The sequence below is a fragment of the Limanda limanda genome, chromosome 5 (genome assembly GCF_963576545.1).
Source record: "Limanda limanda chromosome 5, fLimLim1.1, whole genome shotgun sequence".
In the NCBI taxonomy this organism is placed as follows: Eukaryota; Metazoa; Chordata; class Actinopteri; order Pleuronectiformes; family Pleuronectidae; genus Limanda; species Limanda limanda.
This window is the reverse complement of record NC_083640.1, coordinates 15,498,147-15,511,003: the sequence shown is the minus strand read 5'-3', so window position 1 is coordinate 15,511,003 and position 12,857 is coordinate 15,498,147. Positions and strand designations below refer to the sequence as shown.

At 45.4% G+C, this 12,857-nt stretch overlaps 1 protein-coding gene across 3 annotated transcripts in view; it reads right to left on the bottom strand.

The window, feature by feature from the left end:
• The window catches only part of pcsk5b (proprotein convertase subtilisin/kexin type 5b), a 78,649-nt gene extending 72,093 nt beyond the window's left edge, over positions 1-6,556 (bottom strand). For all 3 annotated transcript variants that reach the window (XM_061071366.1, XM_061071364.1, XM_061071365.1), the window contains exons 1-2: positions 5,952-6,556; positions 1,072-1,176 (exon numbers count right to left, since the gene is read on the bottom strand). In XM_061071366.1, the coding sequence (XP_060927349.1) occupies positions 1,072-1,176; positions 5,952-6,131 (285 nt within the window). In that variant the 5' untranslated portion in view covers positions 6,132-6,556. The remainder of the gene's footprint in view (positions 1-1,071; positions 1,177-5,951) is intronic.
• Positions 6,557-12,857: the final 6,301 nt, after the last annotated feature.

Here is a 12,857-nt window from a genome sequence, read left to right as displayed (position 1 = left end):
AGACTCATATAATGTTTCATCCCCAAGCTCTAAACCTATCCATCACAACTTAAGTTGTCTGGGGTTTGTAAAATAGAAATGTAGCAGAACAGGCCTCATTTATCATACTTCTTCTGTCAGGACCGTGATCAGAACAGCGTGAGACGACAAGAAAACTGGGAGTCTTGCAATGTAATAGTCCCTGTCCTCAAACACACTCAGTCCCTGCAATAATCCATTTGAGTGCACGTCCTGTCTTCAACAACAAGGACATGAAAGCAGAGTCATTTGAGTTGTGGTGTTAAGTGTACGTCACACTCAGGGTTGTATACTGTCAACAGTCCATTGTGTTTTCCTCTGTATGGGACTTTCTGTGGCAAATCAAAATGGCAATTTAAATTTACACAAATATACAACGTACTTTAACACAAACAGGCTTGCCAGACATTTTCTACGGCTTTGGTCAAATAAAAAGTGATCACATCAGCTCTGTTCTCGGGTCACATGATCACGACTTAGATTGTATAAAAAGAGATGACGGCTCCCCAAAGGGGAAACCAAATAACCTTGATCGCCCCCTGGTGGCTGGATGAAGTGTGGGTAATAAACCCAGCTACCTTAATGTTTGTGGATGGGACATGGACCAAACTAAATAACCCTAAGAGATGGTTTCTGTCAATTTAAGTAGATATTATCACACTAAAATAAAGTATGGTCAAGTTTTCAATTACATTTTTCTTGTGTGTTTGATTTTAATGAGTTACTTGATGCTATAAAACAGGGTAAAGGGTAAAGATGGACAGTTGAGATTGACTCGTGAATGGGTTGAACAGGTGCATTGGTAGGATCTCACTACAGCAGCTCCAAACCCCAATTGCTACTGCGCCGACTCCAGCTCCAAATTATGTCGCTGGCGGAAGACGGCAGCGTTTCTATGCAGGATATTTTGTCTCAATATGTCTATGAAATGCCATCATGTATTCATGAAAAGCATTGATGTCGAACTATCTCCAGTATCATTTCAATGCATGAGAAAGATTCAACTACTTTGATTTGAAACCTGTAATTGACAGAAGCACACAACAGGCTTACCTTGGGCTCCATGGATATGAAACTATGGCGTCCACGGCTGGACAGAGTCGAGCGCTTGATGGTCCGACTATGGAAGAAGTGATAGTGATCTTTGAGATCCCCAATCTGCAAAAAAAATGAATACACTTATGACATGTTCCCACAACCTCACTACACATTAGCGTAAATATTAAAATAAAATAGATTTTATTCATTGATTTACTTGTAAATGTTGTTATTTTCTATGCATGGTGAATAAAGCTTTGTGAGCCAGATAAGAGGCAAAGGGAATATTGGCTAGAAAGGTAAACAAGTCAAATAAAGGAAGACAAAGAAAAGGACATGGAGACACTGATTGAACGTCAGACAACTTCACACACAGACAAAAGCGACAAAACTAAATAAAGCAGCTGATTAGTTTTAATAATTGATAAAGACCATACAAGCCCTCGGATGATCAAACTGTCATGGCTGCCCAGGGTCCTGTGGCGCGTCACTGATCCATGGCTGAGCTCCACCACTACAGAGCCATTAGATCAGCTTTCAGCTCAGTGCTCAAACACACTAATTCAACAACTTACACACTGATAAAATGAAGAAATGAGAAAACTGCAGCACATATCAGAGGAACTGGGTAATTCACTTATAAAGCATTCAACTAATTGATATAATGGGCCTCCAGAACAGGAAGCTGCTACTCTGGTTGTTTCTCATTGTGCAAACAGGTCTCAAAATATGTAGGATTCCACTGTATTTAACCTTCTTAACATCTGCACTGCCATTTTCTCTGAGAGTCAGCAGATATATGGAGAAATAGCTTAAAACATAGAATATGAAAAACTTGAATCCAAACTCAGTGTGAGATTTTAAAAGTTGTAGACGTGACAACATGTGTTTAGATGGATGTGTATAAAGTTCACTGAACACTCATTCTGGTGCAATAACCCACACAGTGAATCACAGTTTCAGCAGAACCTTTGGATGCTGGGAATGATGTCGTAACTCAATTTGAGAAGTGAAAGCGCCTGCACTTGCTTCACATGTTGTTGTTTTTTTTCACGTTACGTTAAACTTCCATGTCACTCGATACAGAATTGTGGAAGTGATCCTATAGTGGGGTCAGATTACCAACCGACACAAGAAGACGAGAGATCACAAACACTGCAGGATTTTTCCTGTGTGAATGCCATCCATCCATCATCTCTATGGACCCTGGACAGGTAGCTGTTGTGTCACAGGGCCATAATACACAGGCTCTGGATCAGTTGTAATGCTCGTCCATACCAACACGCCTTAAAACATGAGTCACATGCGCACGTACACTGGGCATGCGTGTGTCGGTGTCTCTTAGCATAACCGACATAGTAAACGCTTGTAATTGGTTGTCCATGTTGCGTTCTATAATGGTAGCCGAGAAAGGGGGTCATGTGATAGGAGCCTGACGAATCAGTGAAGGCTATGTCATGACTGAAAAGACCTAATCAGCGAGCAGTTGTGAGTGTCTTCCGCATCATTTCCCAACTTCAATCAGTTTTTTCTTGTCCAGGCTAAAAACACAGTTTTCCAACTGTAACGTGGACAGCAGCGTTTCTGAACTTCTCTAAAACTTGAGTAGTGTGGACACCAGACATCTCTGTAGCAGAGTTTTCAAACAAAAGGTGAGGCTGTAGCCAGAGACAACCAATCACACCTATGGTCAGTTTAGAGGCATCAAGACGTCTGCACTTCAGAAAATCTCCACAAACATTCATCATCATCCTCCCAACTCCATAACCCTCCATCGCTCATAAAAGAATAAGAATCTTAAACTCTGTCCCAGGCTTAATCATCAGGTACAAAATAAATCACTGAATGTGGGTCTCCACAGATACTGGATGATTTGCTTGGATCAGAAATAGTCAATATGAATGACTTGGATAACAGCTCTCTTGACAATGTTCTTTTCAAATAACAACACGCTCGCTGACCTGATGCCTCTAAGAACTGGTGCAGCATCAGAACAACCTGTACACATCATCTCATAACTTGTTACTGACGCAACCAGCTCCTGTGTCCATGTCTGGCTTCAGATCACCTCCCTCCCTCTCCGTGGCTCCAAGTCGTCTCCATCTCAACACACCAGCTTGAACCGCTATCCTCGTCTGGGACCTCGTCAGCTGACTTAAACTCAACTTGGGCCAGTATCTCAGTCTGGGAAGGGGGCTCCATGGTTAAGAGGATTACCCAGAATTCTCCAACGAGGTGCTCCCTCACTCCATGCCAACTCTTTTCATCCATCCGTCCATCTATCGTCCCTTCTTTCACTCCCTCCTCCTTCCATCGCTCAGTGTGTGGTTATCTTTGTCTGTTCTTCTCTTTCTACCCTTGTCAAGAAGACTATATTGTCCCTCTGTCACATGTTTTCCATACCCATCCCCCTTTTCTCCCTTTAACAACCTTGCTTCCCATCACAGTTTTAAACTTATTTTCTCTTGGCCATAGTCTGCACCCATATCTCTGAATCATTTATCAGAAACAAGCCAAATCTTGATGAACAGTCCCAAGCATGTCTGGTTAAATTATACAAAGCCACTTAGAAGTATATCTCTGTACAATCTACACACAGACTCGAAAAAGCTGCAGCGATACATCTCACTTATAAAGTTTCACTTCATTATGTGTATACGGTCGTGCTGACTGATATCACGGGGATGGGCTTGATGATGGGATGTCAAAGTTCACATTAGGAAACCAGAGTGTTCCGTTATTACTCCCGTGGGAGCAGCTTTCCGCTGACCCCCAAAACCAGGAAGTGAAGTAAAACTCTAGTATATGAGGTGTCAAAGTCCGATGAACGCTACATATTGATATGGAAATGAGGGGGGGAAAGGTGGGGGCTGGGGGCGACACTCCACTCCACAGGGGAATTCCTATGGAAAGGGGGGAGGACTCCACACATTAGTTCCTGTCAAAGAGAGGGGATAAACGAGGCCATTAAGGCCTGCTCTCTGGGGAGTAGGGTATAGTGGGTGGGCGGGCTGGATAAGGCGGGGAAGAAAGCAGGGGGGGGGGTTCCATAGCTGTTGACTAGGCTACCCTACAACAACCTGTCAGAATGCCCCCCTCTGTTCCACGCTGTCTTCACGTCGAGCACTGGCAAGTGCAGGCTTGAACTACGTTGGTGTTTGTTTCGGTGGCGACACTCTGGAGCAGGTGTGGGGTCCACGTCCGTACGACATGCTTCTCTTCCCCGAAAAGAACACAGGACTTTACACTTTGTCCAAACCCTTTTTTCAAGAGACCAGATTAACCCCTCGTTCTCGACCTGGGTGGACTCCTGTTGAGTCAAGGGACACAGTGTGACGGCAGATTGACAAATCTCACACCCGTGTTTGTGTATTTTGTACAGCTGTGGCTGAGATTTATTTTAGACTTTGCTGAGCACTGGCCCCCCCACAAGTGTCAGAGGGGATGAATACTGAAGGGCAGTTTGCTGTGGAGGCATATGCTGGGCATTTTTTTAATGTGCAAGCTGTATGATATAGGCTCAGATCATTCTAGTGAAATACTGTCTGAATATTTCAACATTTTTGTCATGGCGCGGTGCTTCGACATGACTCAGGAATACTACGAGTCCTGACAAACAAGTACAAGGTTTTATTCCAAGTGTAAACAGAAGCTCATCCGATTAGCCAGTGGGCCTATAGTTACATTTAAATAACACTCAGAGGGAGAATAGTGAGGAACGTAAGCAGAATAAACCCAAAATTAAAATCATTTTTTCCTAAATCTGATGCTTAAAGCGATCTTCAAGTTTTCAATTAAAATAAGTAAATATTACAAAGCAAAACCGGATCGATCAGAGGACTCTGGCACAAACACCGTAACAAGGGGAAGGAAGAGCGCGAGTTATCAGGCTGGTCTTGGACCTTTTGGAGTCAACTCGGAGCCCATAAAGCAAACAGTCTCCTGACTGTCTCACTCCAGGGTCAATTCCAGCAAAGCACGAGAGGCTGAGGCCGGGGGATGGAATCCCTGTTGCTCCGGGACGCCGCATGCAAGTGACCCACAATGAATCCCAGCCAGGAGGCACCTGCTGTGGCGTCTCCTGCCCCAGGTCCCGAGTCACTCTGGGTGACTGGGAGAGGAGCAGGGACTGGGAGAGGACTCCTGGTGACTGTGAGAGGAGCAGTGACTGGGAGAGGAGCAGGGACTGGGAGAGGAGCAGTGACTGGGAGAGGAGCAGGGACTGGGAGAGGAGCAGTGACTGGGAGACGGCTCCTGGTGACTGGGAGAGGAGCAGGGACTGGGAGAGGAGCAGTGACTGGGAGAGGGCTCCTGGTGACTGTGAGAGGAGCAGGGACTGGGAGAGGAGCAGGGACTGGGAGAGGGCTCCTGGTGACTGGGAGAGGAGCAGGGACTGGGAGAGGAGCAGTGACTGGGAGAGGAGCGGTGACTGGGAGAGGAGCGGTGACTGGGAGAGGAGCGGTGACTGGGAGAGGAGCAGGGACTGGGAGAGGAGCAGGGACTGGGAGAGGAGCGGTGACTGGGAGAGGAGCGGTGACTGGGAGAGGAGCAGTGACTGGGAGAGGAGCAGTGACTGGGAGATGAGTGGTGACTGGGAGAGGAGCGGTGACTGGGAGAGGAGCGGTGACTGGGAGATGAGTGGTGACTGGGAGAGGAGCAGTGACTGGGAGAGGAGCGGTGACTGGGAGATGAGTGGTGACTGGGAGAGGAGCGGTGACTGGGAGAGGAGCGGTGACTGGGAGAGGAGCGGTGACTGGGAGATGAGTGGTGACTGGGAGAGGAGCAGGGACTGGGAGAGGGCTCCTGGCTCGGCTCTGCGCCACTTTTGTAAGAGTTGGCAAAAGCCAGGAATCACACAGACACACGGATCAGACACACGTTTGGATGCAGCCTACCTGTCCCATGTTCCTGTAGCCGTACTTGTCCGCTATCCACTCGGCCACCTCGGCCCCCCCTCCTATCCTCACTGCCCAGTGGTTGGTGTAAATCCGAGCTGCGGCCGGCGGCGGTGCGAGGCTGAGGCTGAGCGCCAGGACGCACAGCCAGCTCCGGGTCCAGGCGGCGCAGAGCACCATCTTCCTCCCCCACTTCTGACCCGACTCTTCTCCTCCTCCTCCTCCTCGGCCGACCACGCAGACAAACCGAACTTCTCTTCTCACCGAGCGACTCTCTCTCTCATAGGAACACAACTCTCCGGGTAGAGGAACACTGAGAGAGGGAGAGGAGGAGGCGGGGGGAGGAGGAGGAACGGAGCACCGATAGAACAGGAGGAAAAAAAAAGAAATTCTGCCTTATCCTCCAACCTCTCGCTTGCACATGGGAGAGTTGGAAGTTTGCCTCTCTCTCTCTCTGTTTCCACGGAGGAGGAAGTGTCCGTGCGTCTTTACGCGCGGGTTCGCTTCTCAGAGCAGATTTCTCTTCTCCTCCATGAGCCGCCGGGATGTTGCTCGCTCAGCTCGTCGGGTTTCAAATGGCTCCTCAGCGCCTCCTGACTAATAACGAGCTGACACTCCGGAGAGCAGAGACAACTGAAGCCGCGGGGTTTCCCTGCCGAGCTCCGCTGGGTCTTAAAGACACTCCGTTTGGTTCCACCGGCCCTGCGCCAACAGTCGGCCCTGGAGGGGTGGGGTGGGGGGGCGTCAGGGGTCACAGCCCCTTGGGAGAATCCCAATCCACTTCAAACCAAACTGTCTGGAATCCATTGCTGTCTACGTGAACTTGGTGCTTTTAAATGGTGCTCTTTAATGTCTCCTGCGGTGCACTTGAACTTACAAGAGAGCTATAGTAAAGTGAACATTCATGTCAATGTGGCTCCTTATTACATAAAGCCCCTTTTCCACATGGTCAGAAAAAAAACACTGACATCTGGCTTTTGTCTGCAGAGGGAATGGATACAGTCGGTATTCACTCCCGGGTTTTGACATTGCTTTTTAATCGCCTCAGATTGTCAATGATGGAAAGTGGCAACAGGGTGGACGCGCTAATTTGCCAAAACAGCGAGGTGAGAGACATCGAACATGATGAACCGGGGAAAAATCCTGAAGAGAACACTCCTCTACTGGCAGTGGGTAAAGAGTCAATTGCCTATATTCAGCAGGTTTACCCGCCTTTTTAAAAAACGCATATACCCACTCAGTGGTGGGAAGTAACAAAGTAGAAATACTTTGTTACTGTACTTAAGTAGATTTTTCACATATCTGTACTTTACTTGAGTATTTATTTTCCTGACGACTTTTAACTTTTACTCGCTACATTTGAGCACAAATAGCTGTACTTTCTACTTCTAACATTCTCAAAACTGGCTTGTTACTTGAGCAGCGGAGGTTGGCGCAATGTGAACCTTTACACACGGCGCACCTCTCTCTCGCTCCTGCAGGAGTTCAGTCTTTATTATTAGGGCCCAGGCACTGACAGACATGTGGCCCTATTGAAATTGTAAGGATTATTATTCAGGCAAATTAATTGGCTTTTTGAGGGCTTTTATTAGGTGACTTTACATAGTTTTTTGAAGGTATTCCTTTTTCGATTCACATTCGTTTTCCCTTTCCTGCTTCGTGTCAACATCTGCACATAAATACATAGCTTGAAGCAGCAAGTGGTTAACTTTTCTTAAAGAAAATATTGGAAGTAGTTGGTTTAAACAAAAACTGTTGGCAAATAGACTATCATTGGTTGGCCGTGTCTACTAAGTCTTACATGTCCAAGTAAACAAAACAAACAGATTTAAAACAAGTCGAGATGGAAAAACAAACAACACAACCAATTATATAAGCAAACGCAAAAACAACTTTCAGCCAACACAACCAAAAACAAACACTGTGTCATGGACTACTACCACTGCATATTCACGCACACAATACATTTTTTTAATGGACCTCCCAAATGGAACCCTGGGTAATCAGGCCCAGTTTTCCACTCACTATAATGCCAATATAATTTTTGCAAAGATATTATATATCTATTAGGGCTGGGCAACGATTAAAAGTTTTAAACGCGATTTATCGCATGATTTCCCTGATTAATCACGATTAATTGCATTTGTATACGCAAAATCCAATAATGAATTAAAAAGTAGTGTGTAGCGCAATTTTATTTTCAATTTTCTGCCATATGAACGAAAGTGCCATAACATTTGTTGTGCAAACACTTTTAACATCAGCATTTTATACAGTAGCAGTTAAATAAAATATTCAGTGTAAATCTCAACTTAACAATGTTATCAAAGCAAATACAAAATTAAAGGTCAATGCCACTGCCAGGGCATTAATGTTATCCTCTTCGTTATGAAAAATGTATACTCCTCCCTGCGTCTAACGTAGTCTGCCGAAGCCTCGCTCCGCTCTCTGTTTCATTGAATGATTTGCTGATATCAACTTTGTGTTTTGCATTTAGGTGATATTTTAGACTGGAAGTACTCCGGTGATAAGAAAATTCACCTTGGCAGTGGCTACAAATTACTTTGGTTCTGTCGACTCCGCCGTCTGGAAGAACTTTAAAATGAAAATGGCCATGTAAAAGCTCCGTACCCTTATCCATGGTTGTTTATCCGCCAATTATTTTCTTTTTTCCTGTTCCGCAGCAGTCAGCAACAGACTTTCACAAAATAAAAGCCTGACTTTCACAATAAAACAATAAATAATCAAACCTGAGTTAATGCGAGATAAAATAATTAATCGAGTTAACTCATCACTTGAGTTAACTCGATTAAAACGAGTTAACTTGCCCAGCCCTAATATCTATATATTGCCAATTCCAATCCTTAGACGCCCTTTGTGCTGACTCAACACAACTTAGAAGCTGTTGAGTCTTATATATGTATTGTACAAACTGGCTAATGTGTACAACTTCAGGCAGGGTTGTGTCTTCACTTTGTCGTCCCTACAGGCAAGATACCCTACAGGTGTATTGTCACCCTGCTGGAAACAAATGCAAACACAACCCCAGGCCCATTCAGTGAAGATAGTCTAATGATAAATAAACAGGCTTACATGTAGATGCGTGGACAAGCTGGAGGGCAGGTAAACATCCAGGCAGTTAAAATGAAAAATACAGCTAATAGACACAAAATGTTCATTTGGTCTATAAGTGGCAGGTCTATTAGTGTTCTTAGGTAGAATCAATAGGCACTTGTTTATTCTGTTGTGTTGATTCTTTGTTGTCGCTAGAAGTTCAGATGCACTTGTCCAATACTATTTTAACCTCAGCATCTCGGGTTCAAAATTTGTAAAATTATACATTATATATATAGTGTATATATTAAGTACATTTCAACACCAGATACTTTTGATACTTAAGTACATTTAATATGAGCAACTCTAAGACTTTAACTCAAGTCATTTTCTGACGGGTGACTTTTCAAGTAAGATATCTGTACTTTTACTCAAGTATGGCTTTCAAGTACTTTATACACCACTGTACCCACTTTAGGGGTTAAAAGGGTATAAGGCTACAACTACTAAGCTTTAGTTTTAAAATGCATCGCCTCTGCTAAGGATTTGTCTGGTGTCCACTCTACTTCAGGGTTTTTGGCCCAACCTTAGTTTGAAAACTCCAGGGCTGTGCTTCAGTCTGGACGAGCAGAAACAGAGATGTTGGAAAAGATGACTCACAACCGTTGGCTGTTTGGGTCTTTATTGTCACAACATAGCCTTCACTGATTCGTCCGTGTCCTGTCACATGACCCCCTTTCCCTTCTACCAGTGTAGGACACAACATGGACAATTAATTACACGCATTTCTGACCCTGTTGTCTTAGCTAACAGCTGTTGTGCAGTGAAATTCTTAGTTTTACAATCAAACGACTGTTTACCTGACCTGGAGACGAGCTATTATTCGAGTTAACACCAGCATGCACACGCCCGGTGTGTATGTGAGTGATCACATGACGTGCGTTTTCATACTGTTCATATCAGTTGATCTTAATAATCATCACAATAAATATCACATCACAATTTCGTTTGAGTTTTCACAATCATGCTTTTGCTCACGAGTGTAGGTTGTTGTTTTTAACTTCTCTTTATGAGCAGAAAAGGACAAACACTTGACAAATTAGAAGTGCACTCAGTACATATAAAGCCCGGCAGTCACTATTTTGAGCCTGACCAAACTGTATAAAGTCATAGATACCCGCCTCCTAAATATGCCGGAATTTTCAACATCTTCATTTTTTTGATCTTGATTTAAAAGATCAGGCACCTTTTGGGGACTGATATCTCTGAGGTTTGAGGAGGGTGTTTGGGCCTTGTAGGAGATGAGCTCACCATTCTACTTCCATATGTGCTTCTTTAAAGGCTCTGCATTGAAAGACTACAGGAGAGTCCTTTTTTATTCCCCGGGACAGTTTTCTTACCATCTACCACTGAGCCACTGTCCACAGAAATGTTTGAATATCCACACGTTGGCCTGTGTGCGATATTTTAAAACATTTTTACAAACTGCTGCACAGGAATATCCATGGTGTTCTTGCCCTAATTTCCCCTTTAAAATAAGTCCACCATCCGTTAACAAGTGGATGCATTACATTTGGGATCCTGCTCCCCCTTCCTACACCTTGAGATCGGCTGTTGAATGCCGGCCTTGTCAGTCTCCCAGGCAATATTGACACAGACATACCAATGTAAAGTTGGGTAAACTATGACCGCCATGCACTTAAGTCATCGTCCAATGAGAAGCAGCCGCAGACATAAACAAAAACCGAATCTACATTTTCAGGAAAAGCTTTGAATTATTCTTATCTCCCATAAGACACACAGGTCTCTTTCAGCTTTTCTCTGGTTGACCATTCTGTTGTGATGGTCGTGATAGATAGATTTCCTGCAGACAAGTGTGTGTCCTCTGCTGAATCCCTCGACATGAGCTTATTTCAGGTGTTATACTTCGATCCACCTCATATACATCCTCATGGTTTGACCTGGCTACGCACCGACCATCGGCAATTAAGTCCTCTGCCCTTCATACTGGCTTTACTGCATATTTCCCGTTAATCAGTGCAGCTCTACATGTCATGCCCCCCATCGCAGCGCAGGTCACAGCTGACTAAACGCTGTCATTATGGAATGTGCCCAGTATTATCTGCAGTTGAGCCTTTCATTGAGGGCCTTTGTTGATTGATGGGTTTTTGTTTTGCTGCGGTTTCCCGGGGGGTGTCTCTGTGCACAGCGAAAACTCTGTTCTGCATGGGACACAAGTGAAAATCAGCATAATTGCACTAATTGCAGCCAATTTCTCAGTGAATGGGCCCCGCTGTCACATCCCACAACAAGCAGGGGGACAAGAACATCTCATGGTCCTCCAGATGGAGATGAAAGGGAGCGAAGGGAGGGGGGGGGGGACACCCAATGATGGAAGGGCTTGTAATTTCCCCGAAAATAAAACAAGAAGCGGAGACGAAACGCGTCCAGAATCGATTTGAGGATCCAAAACAAGCACCCAGGTCACGGGGTCGCCTTGAGCATCAGGGCCCCCCCGATTCCCCATTCCGGCCCAAACTGTCGCGATATCCCCCCCGCCCCCCCCCCCGGAGGAGGAGTGAACCGAGTGAACCCCAACAACACGTCTTTGTCGACATCTGAGAGCAGAGCAGTCACGAGTGTCAACAAACACTCGGAGGAGCATTCCTGTGGGCATTCCTGTGCTGCCTCTTCAATGCACCGAGCTGGATGCATCGTGTGCTCGGGCCAAACACGACTTGGTAAAAAACGGCACACAACCCCCCCCCCCATGATACGACATGGGTTGGAATTGAAGGCCCCAGCGAGAGACTGTTGCCAAGTAGCTTTGTTTACCGAGGACACGGCTAATTTGTTCATTCAGTATCGAGCCCGACACTTCCAGAGGGGAACCTCCCACATGTTTTTCTTGCCCCATCGAGACAGGGGTGTTATCAAACATGTGTGGCCCTCTCGCTTTTAAAAGCATCTTGCAATTACCCGTCCGCCATCGCTCCTCCTCACCTCCTTCCCTTATAGTTCTATCATTTCCCTCTTTTTGGACAGCATCTTTTTTTTAAATAAAAGAATCTGGATCCATTCTTCTCTTTTGAGTCGGAGTCTAGTTCACCTTAAAAACAATCTATATATTTATTTTCACCTCCTCTGCATCCTAACCTCTATAATCTGTTTTTCCTCCATGCACCTTTCTGCTCCTTCACTTATTCGCTTGGGGCCATTGGTCTCTCTGTGACACCTCCCCCTCCTTATCTGTACCTCGCTCTGGGTGGGCTTCCTGGGAGTTAGGAGTGACCTTTCAACTTCACTTTGACCTCCGACCTTGTTGCTGTAGGCTCCTACACTTCGGCCACAATAGCACCTGCCACTCACCCAACTTTCCATCCTCTCCCTCTCCCCTGCATCTCTCCCTTCTTCCTGTCACCAACGTTTCCTTCTTTACTCCCCCACTCTCCTTTGTCAGCCACATACCAAGGTTATATGGTTTTCTCTGTTGCTCACGCGCTCTACATTCAGCAGGGGGAGATGAGTGACGGGGGAGACAGACAGAGCGCTGTTGTCACTTTAAACTCTGGCCCTCTGCGAATAGTGTGAATTCTGAGATACTCGTTCAGTTCAAAACAACTGCGCACAGAACACACACTTGTTTGCACGCCTTCCTTTATTCAGTCCATGCACACTCATAGATATCTGTTCCCTAAACTTGCCTCATTTCCTTTTTTAGTCAAGATCCATGAATTCTTCCCTGGGAAGATGGTGAAAAACCTTCCAATGTTAAAGAAAGTGAAAGAAAAATCCTGGTTCCACACACTGCAATTTGAAGGGTTCTTTCCTGACTCAATCTGTATACTTCAA